The 14,775-nt window shown below is 44.9% G+C and overlaps 1 protein-coding gene across 1 annotated transcript in view; it reads left to right on the top strand.

Annotated features, from left to right (window-relative positions):
• The window catches only part of UBE3C (ubiquitin protein ligase E3C), a 162,466-nt gene that overhangs the window by 86,134 nt on the left and 61,557 nt on the right, over positions 1-14,775 (top strand). The window contains exons 15-16 of the mRNA XM_040434193.1: positions 5,100-5,204; positions 8,670-8,757. Coding sequence (XP_040290127.1) covers positions 5,100-5,204; positions 8,670-8,757 — 193 coding nt within the window. The remainder of the gene's footprint in view (positions 1-5,099; positions 5,205-8,669; positions 8,758-14,775) is intronic.

A 14,775-nucleotide genomic window follows, 5' to 3' on the forward strand; every position in this document is an offset into this window, starting at 1 on the left:
AAACGGATCGCAAAACACTGAAAAAGCCATACGGTCGTGTGCAATAGGCCTAAGGCAAATTGGTACACCATAGACTTTTTTCACAGTGCGGGTGCCCACAGAAAGGGCTCTGAGTGCCGCCTCTGGCACCCGTGCCATAGGTTCGCCATCACTGGTCTATACTGTACATGGATGTAAAAAAGCATTCAACGTATCATTGTACATTTAGAATTTGGACCCTGAGTGCTGATCATGTATTACATGGTCTTCTTTCAGCTTGAAGATCCTTCATTGAAAGTTTTCTTGTTGAACATGGCTTCTCAGCTGAAGGCAGCATGTGATAGAGGAGGAGGAGCTGAGCAGATTGATATATGGTTTTGTGGGAAAGTTCTGTGAAACTTGTATTTCATTCATTTAAATTCCTGCTCATTCTGGGCTTTGAAATCAAGGTGCTCCTATGAGTGATTGACCTCCTTCCCTCTATGAGGAGCTGGTCCTATCAGTGATTGACAACCTTCCCTCTATGAGGAGGCGGTCCTATCAGTGATTGACGTCCTTCCCTCTATGAGGAGGCGGTCCTATCAGTGATTGACAGCCTTCCCTCTATGAAGAGGTGGTCTTATCAGTGATTGACAGCCTTCCCTCTATGAGGAGGAGGTCCTATCAGTGATTGACAGCCTTCCCTCTATGAGGAGGAGGTCCTATCAGTAATATGACAGCCTTCCCTCTATGAGGAGGTGGTCCTATCAGTAAGTGACAGCCTTCTCTCTATGAGTAGATGGTCCTATCCGTGATTGACAGCCTTCCCTCTATGAGGGGACAGTCCTATCAGTGACTGACAGCCTTCCCTCTATGAGGAGGGGGTCCTATCAGTGATTGACAGCCTTCCCTCTATGAGGAGACGGTCCTATCCGTGATTGACAGCCTTCCCTCTATGAGGAGGCGGTCCTATCCGTGATTGACAGCCTTCCCTCTATGAGGAGGCGGTCCTATCCGTGATTGACAGCCTTCCCTCTATGAAGAGGAGGTCCTATCAGTGATTGACAGCCTTCCCTCTATGAGGAGGAGGTCCTATCCGTGATTGACAGCCTTCCCTCTATGAGGAGGCGGTCCTATCCGTGATTGACAGCCATCCCTCTATGAGGAGGCGGTCCTATCCGTGATTGACAACCATCCCTCTATGATGAGGCGGTCCTATCCGTGATTGACAGCCATCCCTCTATGAGGAGGAGGTCCTATCAGTGATTGACAGCCTTCTCTCTATGAGGAAATTCTGCAAATTGCTTTTCCGCAGACCGCACATGGCCGTCACTCTCCTAGAAAATGCCTATTCTTGTCCGCAATTGCGGACAAGAATAGTACATGTTCTATATTTTTTGCGGGCCCGCGGAACGGAACAACGGATGCGGACAGCACACAGTATGCTGTCTGCATCTTTTGTGGTCCCATTGAAATGAATGGGTCCGCACACCCGTTCCGCATACGGCTGTCTGAATGAGCCCTTTGACTGAATCTTTTCTCATAAAGCTATCCATCCATCTGCTCAGTTCCTCCTGCTCTATAACATGCTGCCAGTGGTTTACTTTGCATTTTCATGGTGACAGATTCACTTTAAAAGCTATTAAGTAGTTTTCAGTGTGTATCTCGGTCAGTCCCATTCCCTGTCTATGGGACTTGTGGAAATGGTCAAGCGTTGTAGCATGGTCAAGCATACTCGTAGACTTTGGCGCAGCAGTGCATACGCTTGACCACCACTTTGTTGACAGTAGGATCAGCAGACCACCCGTTGTGGCATTCGAAGGAGGTCATAACTCTTTATGACTGGAATACTCCTTTAACTTATAGTGTTCATACATCAAAAAGTTTGCCCGGAAATGTCTACAAACGACATAAACTTGCAAAACTGCTGAAAGATGGTCAGATTGATTGATTATTTTCTGCCTTTTTGTGATGAGGAAGAAGCATTAACGTCTTAAAATTCAGCTTAATTAGTATCTCATCAGGACTTGTATAATGCTGGTGTTAATGGACCAAATGGAGGGCAAATTCCTATCGGTTGACACCAGAATAAATCTTCTGCGCTCTCTCTCTCTCTCATTGGTTCTTCTCTCTCTCTCTCCTCTGTGTCTCCCGTTTAATGGAACTCTAAGGGTATATTCAGAATTTCAGACGTTTCTGCAACTGTCCCATTCCTGTTAATGAGGCTTTCTGTCTCGGAGAGTTCTGCCACTCTTCTGCATGTGAGCGTACACCGGCACTCTCTTCTGCCTACTCTCTATGATGCTCCCTTCTTTCTTTCTCTCTCCATTGAAAAAGTTTTATATAGAACCCAGAATGGATCGGGTGCAGAAAAGCGCCAGTCATTGTCTTCTCCCAAGCAAACAGATCCCGTCAGCTAAAAAAAAAAACAGCTCATTAAAGAAGCAGGAGAAATGCATTTTCCAAATTGAATGCTAGATTTACTGTCCGTTTAATACCGGCGACCTCTCGCACAGTAATGTTCGGCTTGAGTCATCAGCTGTCCCTCCAGGTCTTTTATCACTGCTTTTGTCAAGCTATCTATTTAATTGAAAGAAGTTAATTGAATGAAAATGATCAACTAAGCTTGTATTAATATTGCTAATGGAACTTTCTTCTTGGCCATGTTTGGAGGAAGATGTCACGCTAGACTTTAAGAAGGACCCATTAATGCGTGCACTTAACCTGATGGGCTAATTAAGCGATGCTTATTCATTCTACAAGCCTACAATAGCCTCCATCCAGCCCATTCGGCCTGATTTTACAACACATTTCACTTACAAGCATGGGCCTGATGAACATTAACTGAATTGAGCCTAAATGATAATGTTTTCATAAGGGGGAATACAGCGTTAATGTGTCATGATACGCTCCCGTTTTCCGGCTACCGGGCCGATTGAGTCCCACTTAGAGCTTTTAAATAGGAGCAAATAATTTGCTGATGTTCTAGAAAAGCACACGCTGGCAGATTCATCTCACATCGGAGCTTGCAGTTTTCTTATCGTTGATCCTTTATTGCGTAAGGTTCAACTCTTTTACAGATCTTGGCCTGCAGGCTTTTTTACCACACCATCCAGTATCATTCCCCGGCATTTTGTTGAACATTCTTTTTCCTGTTGACTTCAGTAGTGATATTAAAGGGGAGCTGTCAGCAGTTTTATGCTGCTAGGTTCTAACGGCTCCTGCCCATGCCAACGAGTCCTGATATTCATGAGGTCCCAGTTCTCTCCTCCCCCCTGCCACTGATTGACAGCTTTTTTTCCAGCTGAATCAGCAGCAGGGGGCGGAGAAAGCCAGGAGCTCATGAATATTCGGGACTCATTTGCATGTGCTAGAGATGTTCAATACAAGATTTTAGTAAAAGTGCTGGATCAATTAAAGAAAGTGGCCCAGCATTTGGCTAAGTGCATGTGCCACTATTTAGGACACCATAAACCTGGGGATAGACTACTTCCTTTAAAGGGGATTTCTGAGACTTTTCTGAGGCCCCAGCAGTTTTACACGGCACCGGCCTTTACACTAGCGCCGCAGCCTTTTTTTCTGCTCACCAAGCATATCGCCATCCATTGTACAGAGGTTGTGCTTGGTATCGCAGCTCAACCCCATGGGGCTGATGCAGCGGAGCTCCACCTAGGCCATGCGACCAATGAAAGTGAGATTACATGGCCTAGGCCCGTGGTGGCTAACCTCCAGCACTACAGCCTTTGTGAAGCTACAATTCCCAGCAGGCTCCATTCATTTTTATGAGTGTTCTGAGAAGAGCAACAAAGCATGCTGGGAGTTGTAGTTTCACAACAGCTGGAGTGCCAGAGGTTACCCACCACTGGCCTAGACTATGCTTCGACAAGGCTAGTGCCTTCTCAAACAGCTGATTGGCAGGAGTCATGGGTGTAAGACCCCCACAGATCAGATGCTGATGACCAATCCAGAGAATAGGTCCCCAGTAGAAAAGTCTCGGAAAACACCTTTAAAGACGTTGAGGGGGCATTTACTGATGACTTTACGCCACAATAGTGCGCAATAATTTACACCTTTTGAAGCGTCTCGCCACTTTTCTAAAGTGCCGACAAAATGGCCAGGGCTTAACATGGCCAGTTGCATTTATTAGGCATCCACCTCTTAATTAATTAGTCGCATCTCACTCCAGCGCACAGGGATCAAGACTGGGCTATGGGAGATCCAGTCTTCATAAATGTCCTTTCTTGACTTAAGTAGAAGCTGACCAGGCAGTCAGGCGATCGCTTTGAATCCTGCTTTCTCATTCCGACGATCAGCAGTTGAGGAGGTTGTGCAACGATTTATATTGATGACTTATCTTCAGGATCTGATCAGTGGGGGTCTGACACTCTGCACCCCGCGCCGATCAGTTGTTTGAAGAGGAGGGGGCACTGATCGGTGTCGGACCCCCCGCCGATCAGATACTAATGACATATCCTGAGGATATAAATCGCTGCACAACCCCTTTAACTCCAAGCCTTGTCTAATCATGCATTTCAGATCGCCGCTTCCCCCATTATATACATATGTTGTATAAAAAGATAACCCCATTAATGTTTGAAACGTATGCAGTTTTTGCTGCAGAAGCGGCTCCAGCAGGAAGGAGACGTATACGTTCTTCCTTTATATTTCCTGTTTCCTTTAAATCCATTTATGGCTTTGCCTCATAAAAACTGCCATAAAAGCACATGTGTGATTCCAGCCATATACCCCTCTTTAGAGGTTATCAATTCCACTGAGAGCAGAGGAATGTTAGGTAGGCCGTGCACACCAGACAGCTGTCAACCCCACCGCTGTTCCCATCCCTCCTTCATCCACATGCACACTTGGCTCTGCTCAGTGTGCATGTGTTCTCAATAGGGAAAGGGGAGTGAGCCACTACCAAACACCTCTGGAAGCCGCTCTTATCTCTGGAAAGCAAAAGGATCGGGCATGTTGAAAACCAAATTGCCCAACCCTTCTTAACCCCCATTGTCTGTCATTAGTTGGAACACTCTTATAAAGATTAGCTGCGACTCTGGCCGACATTAATATGTGTGTGGCAGCTTTATGTGCGTTAAAATGTCAATTTATGTTTACAATGTTGTACTGTGTGGTTTCTGCAGGTGATTACCAACTTGGTAAAGATGTTAAAGTCTCGGGATACCAGAAGACACTTTTGTCCACTCAATCATTGGCTGTCCGAACAAGAGAATATTAAAGCTGATAAGGTAGGTCTCCGCTTTATATGTATCGTTGTAGCTGTAAAATGTGAACAATGTCCACAGGCACCTGACGTCTACGCTGCCAGTGACACTACCTGTATGATGGTCTGTGTTGTGGGTGTTTAAAAACACTGATTTATCCTTCTCAAATTTTATTTTTTTATCTATAGAGGGCCATTGAAAAGCTTTTCAATCATTAGGTCTTGTTCACATTTGCATTGACTTTACCCTTATTCTGTTACGTCAGAGGAACAGAAAAACAGCAAAAAAAAATGGATCCGTTAAAAGTATTGAATGGTAGATGCAAACAGGACACTTTCCATTTCTATTTGTCATCCTTTGACTGTAATATATATATAAAAAAAAAAAAAAAGGAACGCTCCGTTCTGTCATGTATCCGTTATTTTTGGCAGGGAGAAAAGATTGCAGACAGGACTTTTCCTTCTGCCAAAAATAGCGGAAAGCTAATGGAGTAGACACAGATATAGTAGAGCATAACCGATGCTCAAAAGCATTCATCTAATCAGTTGCCAACGTCCGGGTGGTTGGCATATGTCTCTGCATGCTCCGGTCTCAGCAGTCATGTGTTTGCTGAGGATCGGGAGTCTGCAGAGCTGGCCTCGGTCTTAGCAGACCCCGATCAGCTATGCAGTGAGGTTGTAAAATGATTTACGTTGTAGAAGCTCTCTGGGAGCTCTGTTCTGTTCCCCTTATAAGCGGGGCTTATATGTCAGCCCCAGGTACAGCAGAAATCGGCAAAAATGAAAACGTAAAAATAAAATGTAAAGGTAAATGTCCCCCCAAAATGTTTTGTATGGCTCTATCAGGGGGCAGAAAGTGTAAAACAAAAACAAAAAAAACACCACTCTGCAATACAGCCCTGCCACTAGCCACCATAACCCCCTACATCCCATATATCAAAATTACTGTTATGGAAATAATAAAAAAAAAACAATCTTGTTGCACATTGGGCTATTAACAAAAAAAATTGGAAAAACAGACTATTTCCCCCCTTTTTTTTGTTACATATTCCTGGTTATAAAGTAATACTCAAATAAAAATTACCTAAAAAAAAACAAGAAAAAAAGTTATGGCTTCCACAGACATATGTACTAAAAAAACAAAAAATGAGCCCAGTCAGGAAGGAGGATAATGGCCCGGTCTTGAACTGGTTAAACAGGTGGGATTTTAAAGGGAACCTGTCATCCACTTTATGCTGACCGTACTGAGGGCTGATCTCAGCGGTGTGTCACACATCAGCTAAAAGTAAGTGGTTGCTGAGAACCAGCATCATAATCATTGCAGCCCAGGCCTTGAAAAGAGTCCAGTCTTCCTGAGAAGAGTCCTGGTTATTCCTAATCTCCTGTTCTCTCACCCGTCTGCTGATGATTGGCAGTTCTTTTCTAGAGAGAAAGGGAGAAAACTAGGAAGAAGCCTGTCAGTCATCAGCAGGAGGGCAGGAGAGCAGGAATTCATGAATAACCAGGACTCTTCTCAGGTGTTCAGGACTCTTTTCCAGGCCCAGTCTGTAATGATTGTGATGCTGGTTCTCAGCAACCACTTACTTTTAGCTGATGAGTGACACACCGCTGAAATCTGCCCTTAGTACGGTCAGCATAAAGGTTCCCTTTAAACAAACGGTATTTATATATTTGTTTTCAGTTTTTCTGTTCCTCTTGATTGAGCAGAATAACGGAAAAGACTATGCGGGTGTGAACAAGCCCTCTAGAGGTAAATCCTCACCTGACCTCTAGAATAAAAATTTTCACATTTGGCATTTTTAATAAGAAGGAAAACCCTGTGAAAAACTGATCCACTAAGTGGGGGAGATTTATCAAAACCGGTGGTAAGGAATACTGGATTTGTTGCCTACAGCAAACCATCAGATTCCACCTTTCATTCTTTTTTTTTTACCAGTTTTGATAAATGCACCCGATTGTGTTAGGCCTAGTGCAGGACCTTAGGGACTGAGAATGAGACAGGGATTCAAAGAACACTAAAAATCATCTCTGCCTCACGCACTGTTCCCTAAGGCCATACACTAGGCATATCATAGTATATCCGTTTTGCTTGGAGCATTTCTTAAACTTTAAGGGGGCCTTCACACGTGGCGGAGTTTGTGGCAGGTAACTGAAAATCCGTTCCATTCATTTGAATGGGGCAGCACGCACATGGATTTCTGCAAGCTCCAGAAACTGATGGAACGGATTTTCAGTCGCTGAATTTTCTGCCACAAAGTCTGCCCCACGTGAAGGACCCTAAGAAAAAAGCCTTCCAAAAGAAGATTTTTGTCATTTTGTTTCACGTAGGAATTCTTCTACAGTTTATTCTGGAATCTCTGTGAAATAATTGAAGTACTAATAAAGTAGTATTTTAAAGGGAACCTGTCGCCTAGAAAGCGCATTAAACCGCCAGCAGTACCTTAGTGCAGTCTGTGGCATGATTATAAAGTTGTCTGTGTCTTTTCTGTACAATGTGCCAAAAGTCTGAAAAAAATACTTTTATTCCCCTCGTCTGTAAACAATAGTCTTGAAGTCGAGGTGGCAGCGGTTTTCTCACCCGAAGTCAAGTATGCCCCACCCCCTTTCCTGCCCCTTAGCGTTTGATTGATAGGATGTCACAATTCCTTCACTGCCGTACACTCAAACGTAGTCTCGTGCGAGTGCCTGAGCATGGAGCCTCCGAAAACTACCTCACAGCAGAAGGGGACAGTGCGCAGGCACCGGAATTGTGGGGGCACGGCGCATGCGCAAGACTACGTTCAAGCATCCAGTAGTGAAGGAATGGGGGCAGGGCACGATTGACTTGGTGAGAGAAAACCGCTGTCCCCTTTTTTTCTGTATACATTTGCAGATTTCTTAAAACGTTAACCTGGCCACCTACACATGGAACCTTCCACGTAGTCATTATATTATTGCCTATTTTTTGTTGTTGTAGATTTTCTGCTATAAGGAGACTGTGATGTGCACACTTAAGGCCCCTTGCAGACAAGCGTGTCCGGATTAGGGCCGGATGCGTTCAGTGAAAACTGCGCGATTTCACAAGCAAGTCCATTCAGATTTGTTTGCGATCACGTTCAGTTGTTGAGTTTTAATCGCGCGGGTGCAATGCGATTTAATGCGTTTTGCACGCGCGTGATAAAAAACTGAATGTATACAAACATCATCTCTTAGCAACCATGCGTGAAAAATGCACGGCATCCACACTTGCTTGCGGCTGCGATGCGATTTTCACGCAGCTCCATTCACTTCTATGGGGCCAGCGTTGCGTGAAAATCGCAGAATATAGAACATGCTGCGATTTTCACGCAACGCAAGAGTGATGCGTGAAAACCAACGCACATGTACACAGCCCCTTTGAAATGAATGGGTCCGTTCACATCACGCATTGCACCCGCGCGGAATACTCGCTCGTGTGAAAGGGGCCCTATAGTGGTGAGAGGCTGCTCATTATCTATCTTTTCTTTATTAGGTAACACAGCTTTATGTACCGTCTGCAAGACACGTATGGAGGTACCGGAGAATGGGGAGGATAGGACCTCTACAATCCACTTTAGATGGTAATTACACTGACCTACTGGCAAGACTCTCATAGACCAGGGCAGATGGCCTGCTGCCTTTTGGGAGTCATAATTATTTTAGAGAGTCCGCCAAAACCCAACTCCTTGTTATGCTGATCTTACCACCAGTACCGATGGTACTTGCAACCTCTAGACAGAGCGCGTCAGCCTGAGTGCCCAGGCCAGAAGATGCAGGGCTCCAGATGGCGACCAAAATGGTCGCAAATGCAACCTAGAATTGCTAAATGGCGACAAGACTTTGTAGTCTTGTCGCCATTTGCGCCTAGACCTCTGCCGCTTTCACATTACTGACATGGCACGCGCTGCTCTCAGTCCCTCCCCCCTGTACTGCTGCTGCCACCAATGGGCTAATAGCAGGGAGGAGGAGGGGAGGGGCTATGGCCACTGCGCCACCAATGAATATCGTTTATGCTTAATACAAACGCAGGCTGTGCAGTGCGCCCCCAACCCCCCCCCCCCCCCCCCCTAAGTATTATCATTGGTGGTGCAGTGCGCCCCCAACCCCAGATCCCCCAAGTATTATCATTGGTGGCAGTGGCAGCGGCAGCTTCTGATCGGAGCCCCAGCAGTGTAATCCTGGGGCTCCGATCGGTTACCATGGCAGCCAGGACGCTATTGAAGCCCTGGCTGCCATAGTCGGCTGGCTCCCTGCTGCTGTGTGCACAGGGCACAGAGCAGCAAGGAGAGTGTGATGTCCTATTTACCCTGATAGAGCTCTATCAGGGTGAATAGGTCAAGGGATGAAAGATCCCAGGTTCTAGCCCCTAAGGCTGGGTTCACACGAGCGTGTCCGGATTAGGTCCGGATGCGTCCCGGTGTGTTGCGGCAAAACCGCGCGAGTAGGAATGCATCTGCAGTCAGTTTTGACTGCAATTGCGTTCCGATGTTCAGTTTTTATCGCGCGGGTGCAATGTTTTTTGCACGCGCGTGATAAAAAACCGACACTGGTACCCAGACCCGAACTTCTTCACAGAAGTTCAGGTTTGGGTTAGTTGTAGTGTAGATTGTATTACTTTCCCTTATAACATGGTTATAAGGGAAAATAATAGCATTCTGAATACAGAATGCATAGTACAATAGGGCTGGAGGGGTTAAAAAAATAAACTCATTAACTCACCTTCTCCTCTTGATCTCGAAGTTCCCGGTCTCTTCTTTACTTGAGTTGTGGGCTAAAGGACCTTTGAGTTGAGTTTACTGATGAGTTGTGGGCTAAAGGACCTTTGGTGACGTCAGATCTCATGCTCCAATCACATGGTCCATCACCGTGGTGATGTACCATGTGATTGGAGCATGAGATCTGACGTCACCAAAGGTCCTTTAGCCCACAACTCATCAGTAAACTCAACTCAAAGGTCCTTTAGCCCACAACTCAAGTAAAGAAGAGACCGGGAACTTCGAGATCAAGAGGAGAAGGTGAGTTAATGAGTTTATTTTTTTAAACCCCTCCAGCCCTATTGTACTATGCATTCTGTATTCAGAATGCTATTATTTTCCCTTATAACCATGTTATAAGGGAAAGTAATACAGTTTATAGACTGTCACCTAGCAACCATGCGTGAAAAACGCAGAATATAGAGCATGCTGCGATTTTCACGCAACGCATAAGTGATGCGTGAAAATCATCGCTCATCTGAACAGCCCCATAGAAATGAATGGGTCCAGATTCAGTGCGGGTGCAATGCGTTCACCTACCGCATTGCACCCGCGCGGAAATCTCGCCCGTGTGAACGCAGCCTAAGGGGGGAAATTATTAAATAAAAAGTAAAAAAAAAAAACAAACACCAAAATATTAAGTTTAAATCACCCCCTTGCCCAATTTTACATATGTATTATTTTTTTTGTTTATATATTTTATATCGCCACGCCCGAAAAAGTGTGAACTATTTAAAATATTTAAAAATATCTCCTATGCGGTGAACGCAGTAACAGAAAAAAAAAACCCGTGCGATTTGACATTTTTTAGTCACCTTGTCCCAACAAAAATTAGGTTAGGACTGTTCTATTATGGTCCAGACGTTCCATAAAATCTGGAATGCACGTGGCTTTTTGGGTGTTTTATTTTTTACAAGTGGTATCGAGTATCGCAATACTTTTTTATGGTATCGAAATAGAGTCCAAATTTTGGTATCGTGACAACCCTAGGTAAGACGTGTGTTTTTTTTAATTTTTATTATTATTATTATTATTATACCGTAATTATATGTATTTTAAGTTTGGCGACTAAAAATTTGAGTTTGGCTCCTTGATAATTTTTTTTTTTAGTCTGGAGCCCTGAGATGCATATCATCCGGGATTGTTCTACATAGGGCACTTAGTACCGATACAGTGGTGGAACTTTGCAGGTCTTCTCTACTGTTCGGGCCCTGAGAAAGTATAGCCCCACACCGCTTCACCATATAATCGTCTTTTCTATTTTACCTACCACAAATAAATATCTTTTATCCTTTACATTCACACGACTGTATGTATTCTGCTTCCACAAAACGTGGATCCACAAACTACCGATGACGACTGTGTGATGCCCATGTTGCATCTGTTTTTTGGCGGACCCATTGACTTCAATGGGTCCGTGAACCACATTTTGTGGCAACTTATAGAACATGTTTTATCTCTTGTGGAGCGAACATACAGATACAGAAAGCACACAAAAGACAACACACACCGACGCCATCCGCATTTTGTGTACTGCAAAATACATACAGTCATGTGAATGCCCCTTAACATTGTGCCAGCCACATATTGGTGTCTATATATTAGTTGCAGTCATATAGCAGTGGCAACAAAGTAGTTCCTAAAATACAGTGGTCATCGGAGCAGTAAGGGTAGGTTCACACACAGTTTTTTTGAGCAGGTTTTGAGGCAGATTTCTGTTCAGGTTTTTAGCCAAAGCCAGAGGTGGATTCAAAAGGAATCAAAAATATAAAGGAAGGACGTATACTTCTTCCTGTTAGATCCACCTCTGGCTTTGGCCGAAAATCTTGAAGGGAAATCTACCTCAAAACCTGCTCCAAAAACCTTGTCAACTATGCCGGGGAATTACTCCTGTGTAGTTATGTACTTAGAACCTTTCCCTTCTTATATGTGCAGTTGTAAGGGAGATAGATTAGATAGAGGCAGATAGATATCGATAGGATAGATAGAGAGAAATAGATTGATTGATAGAGATAGATTAGTATCTGGAAAAAGTATTCATACCCCTTGTACTTTTCTACATTTTTTTCACATCACTTTCACAAACTTAGGATACTTTCACACTGGCGTTTCTGGGTCCGCTTGTGAGATCTGTTTCAGGCCTCTCACAAGCTGCCCAAAACGGAGCAGTTCAGCCCCAGTGCATTCTGAATGGATAAGGATCCATTCAGAATGCATCTATTTGGCTGCATTTGGTCTCCGTTGCGTTTTTTAGGCGGTCACTAAAACGCAGCTCGCAGCGTTTTGGTGACCGCCTGACTATGCGGAGTCAAACGGATCCGTCCTGACCTACAATGTAGGTCAATGGGGACAGATCCGTTTTGACTTAGACTTTTTTTTTTTATGAATAATGCAAACGGATCTGTTATGAACGGATACAAGCGTTTGCATTATCGGTGCAGATCCGTCTGCAGATACAAGACGGATCCGCACCAAACGCGAGTGTGAAAGTAGCCCTAAATGTATTTTATTGGGAAAGTGTGACATACATTTGTATTCAGCCTCAATTGTTTGTAGGACCACCTTTCGCTGCAATTACAGCTGCAAGTCTTTTGGAGTACATCTTTACCAGCTTTACACATCAAGAGGCAGAAATTTCGGCCCATTCTTCTTTGCAAAATAGCTCAAGCTCAGTCAGATTGGATGGAGAGCGTCTGTGAACAGCCATTTTCTTGCTACAGATTCTCATTGGGATTTAGGTCTGGACTGTGACTGGGCCATTCTAACAGAGGCATATGCTTTGAACTAAACCATTCCATTGTAGCTCTGGCTCTATGTTTAGGCTCATTGTTCTGCTGGAAGGTGAACCTCTGCCTCGGTCTCGTCTTTTGCAGCCTTTACCAGGTTTTCCTCCAGGATTGCCCTCTATCCATCTTCCCATCAACTCTGACCATCTTCCCTGTCCCTGCTGAAGAAAGGCATCCCCACAGCATGATGCCGCCACCACCATGTTTGACGGTGGGGATGGTGTGTTCAGGGTGATGTGCAGTGTTAGTTTTCTGCCACACATAGCATTTTACATTTACGCCAAAAATTTCAACCTTGGTCTCTCATCTGACCAGAGCATGTTCTTCCACGTGTTTGCTGTGTCCCCTACATGGTTTATGGCAAACTTCAAATCTGACTTTTTATGGATTGCATTCAGAAATGCTTTCTTCTTGCCATTTTTTTTCATAAAGGCCAGATTTGTGGAGTACACCACTAAGGCTACATGCACATGACAGTGAAAAACTGACATGTTATGTACATTTTTTTTTAACGGCCATCACACGTCTGTTTTAAGCCTAGTGGTAGTTTCTGGGGTTATTCACACAGCAGTTTTTTTGACTGTCAGTGAAAAACGGACGTAAAAATATAGAACATGTTCTATCTTGTCCGTTTTTCACTGACAGACTGCCCCCATATAATTGAATAGGTCCATTTTTAACCACTTACCGTCACGCTAACGCCGAAAGGCGTCATTTCTGCGGCGCTCCCAGGTCACACTAACGCCAATAGGCGTCATCTCGCGTGAGCCGAGATTTCCTGTGAACGCGCGCGCACAGGCGCGCGCGTTCACAGGAACGGAAGGTAAGAGAGTTGATCTCCAGCCTGCCAGCGGCGATCGTTCGCTGGCAGGCTGGAGATGTGTTTTTTTTAACCCCTAACAGGTATATTAGACGCTGTTTTGATAACAGCGTCTAATATACCTGCTACCTGGTCCTCTGGTGGTCCCCTTTGTTTGGATCGACCACCAGAGGACACAGGTAGCTCAGTAAAGTAGCACCAAGCACCACTACACTACACTACACCCCCCCCCGTCACTTATTAACCCCTTATTAGCCCCTGATCACCCCATATAGACTCCCTGATCACCCCCCTGTCATTGATTACCCCCCTGTCATTGATTACCCCCCTGTAAAGCTCCATTCAGACGTCCGCATGATTTTTACGGATCCACTGATAGATAGATCGGATCCGCAAAACGCATCCGGACGTCTGAATGAAGCCTTACAGGGGCATGATCAATGACTGTGGTGATCACCCCATATAGACTCCCTGATCACCCCCCTGTCATTGATTACACCCCTGTCATTGATCACCCCCCCTGTAAAGCTCCATTCAGATGTCCGCATGATTTTTACGGATCCACTGATAGATGGATCAGATCCGCAAAACGCATCCGGACGTCTGAATGAAGCCTTACAGGGGCGTGATCAATGACTGTGGTGATCACCCCATATAGACTCCCTGATCACCCCCCTGTCATTGATTACACCCCTGTCATTGATCACCCCCCTGTAAAGCTCCATTCAGATGTCCGCATGGTTTTTACGGATGCACTGATAGATGGATCCGATCCGCAAAACGCATCCGGACGTCTGAATGAAGCCTTACAGGGGCATGATCAATGACTGTGGTGATCACCCCATATAGACTCCCTGATCACCCCCCTGTAAAGCTCCATTCAGATGTCCGCATGATTTTTACGGATGCACTGATAGATGGATCGGATCCGCAAAACGCATCCGGACGTCTGAATGAAGCCTTACAGGGGCGTGATCAATGACTGTGGTGATCACCCCATATAGACTCCCTGATCACCCCCCCTGTCATTGATCACCCCCCTGTCATTGATCACCCCCCTGTCATTGATCACCCCCCTGTCATTGATCACCCCCCTGTAAGGCTCCATTCAGACATTTTTTTGGCCCAAGTTAGCGGAATTATTATTTTTTTTTTCTTACAAAGTCTCATATTCCACTAACTTGTGTCAAAAAATAAAATCTCACATGAACTCACCATACCCCTCACGGAAACCAAATG

This window comes from Bufo bufo, chromosome 5 (assembly GCF_905171765.1).
Source record: "Bufo bufo chromosome 5, aBufBuf1.1, whole genome shotgun sequence".
Taxonomy (NCBI): domain Eukaryota; kingdom Metazoa; phylum Chordata; class Amphibia; order Anura; family Bufonidae; genus Bufo; species Bufo bufo.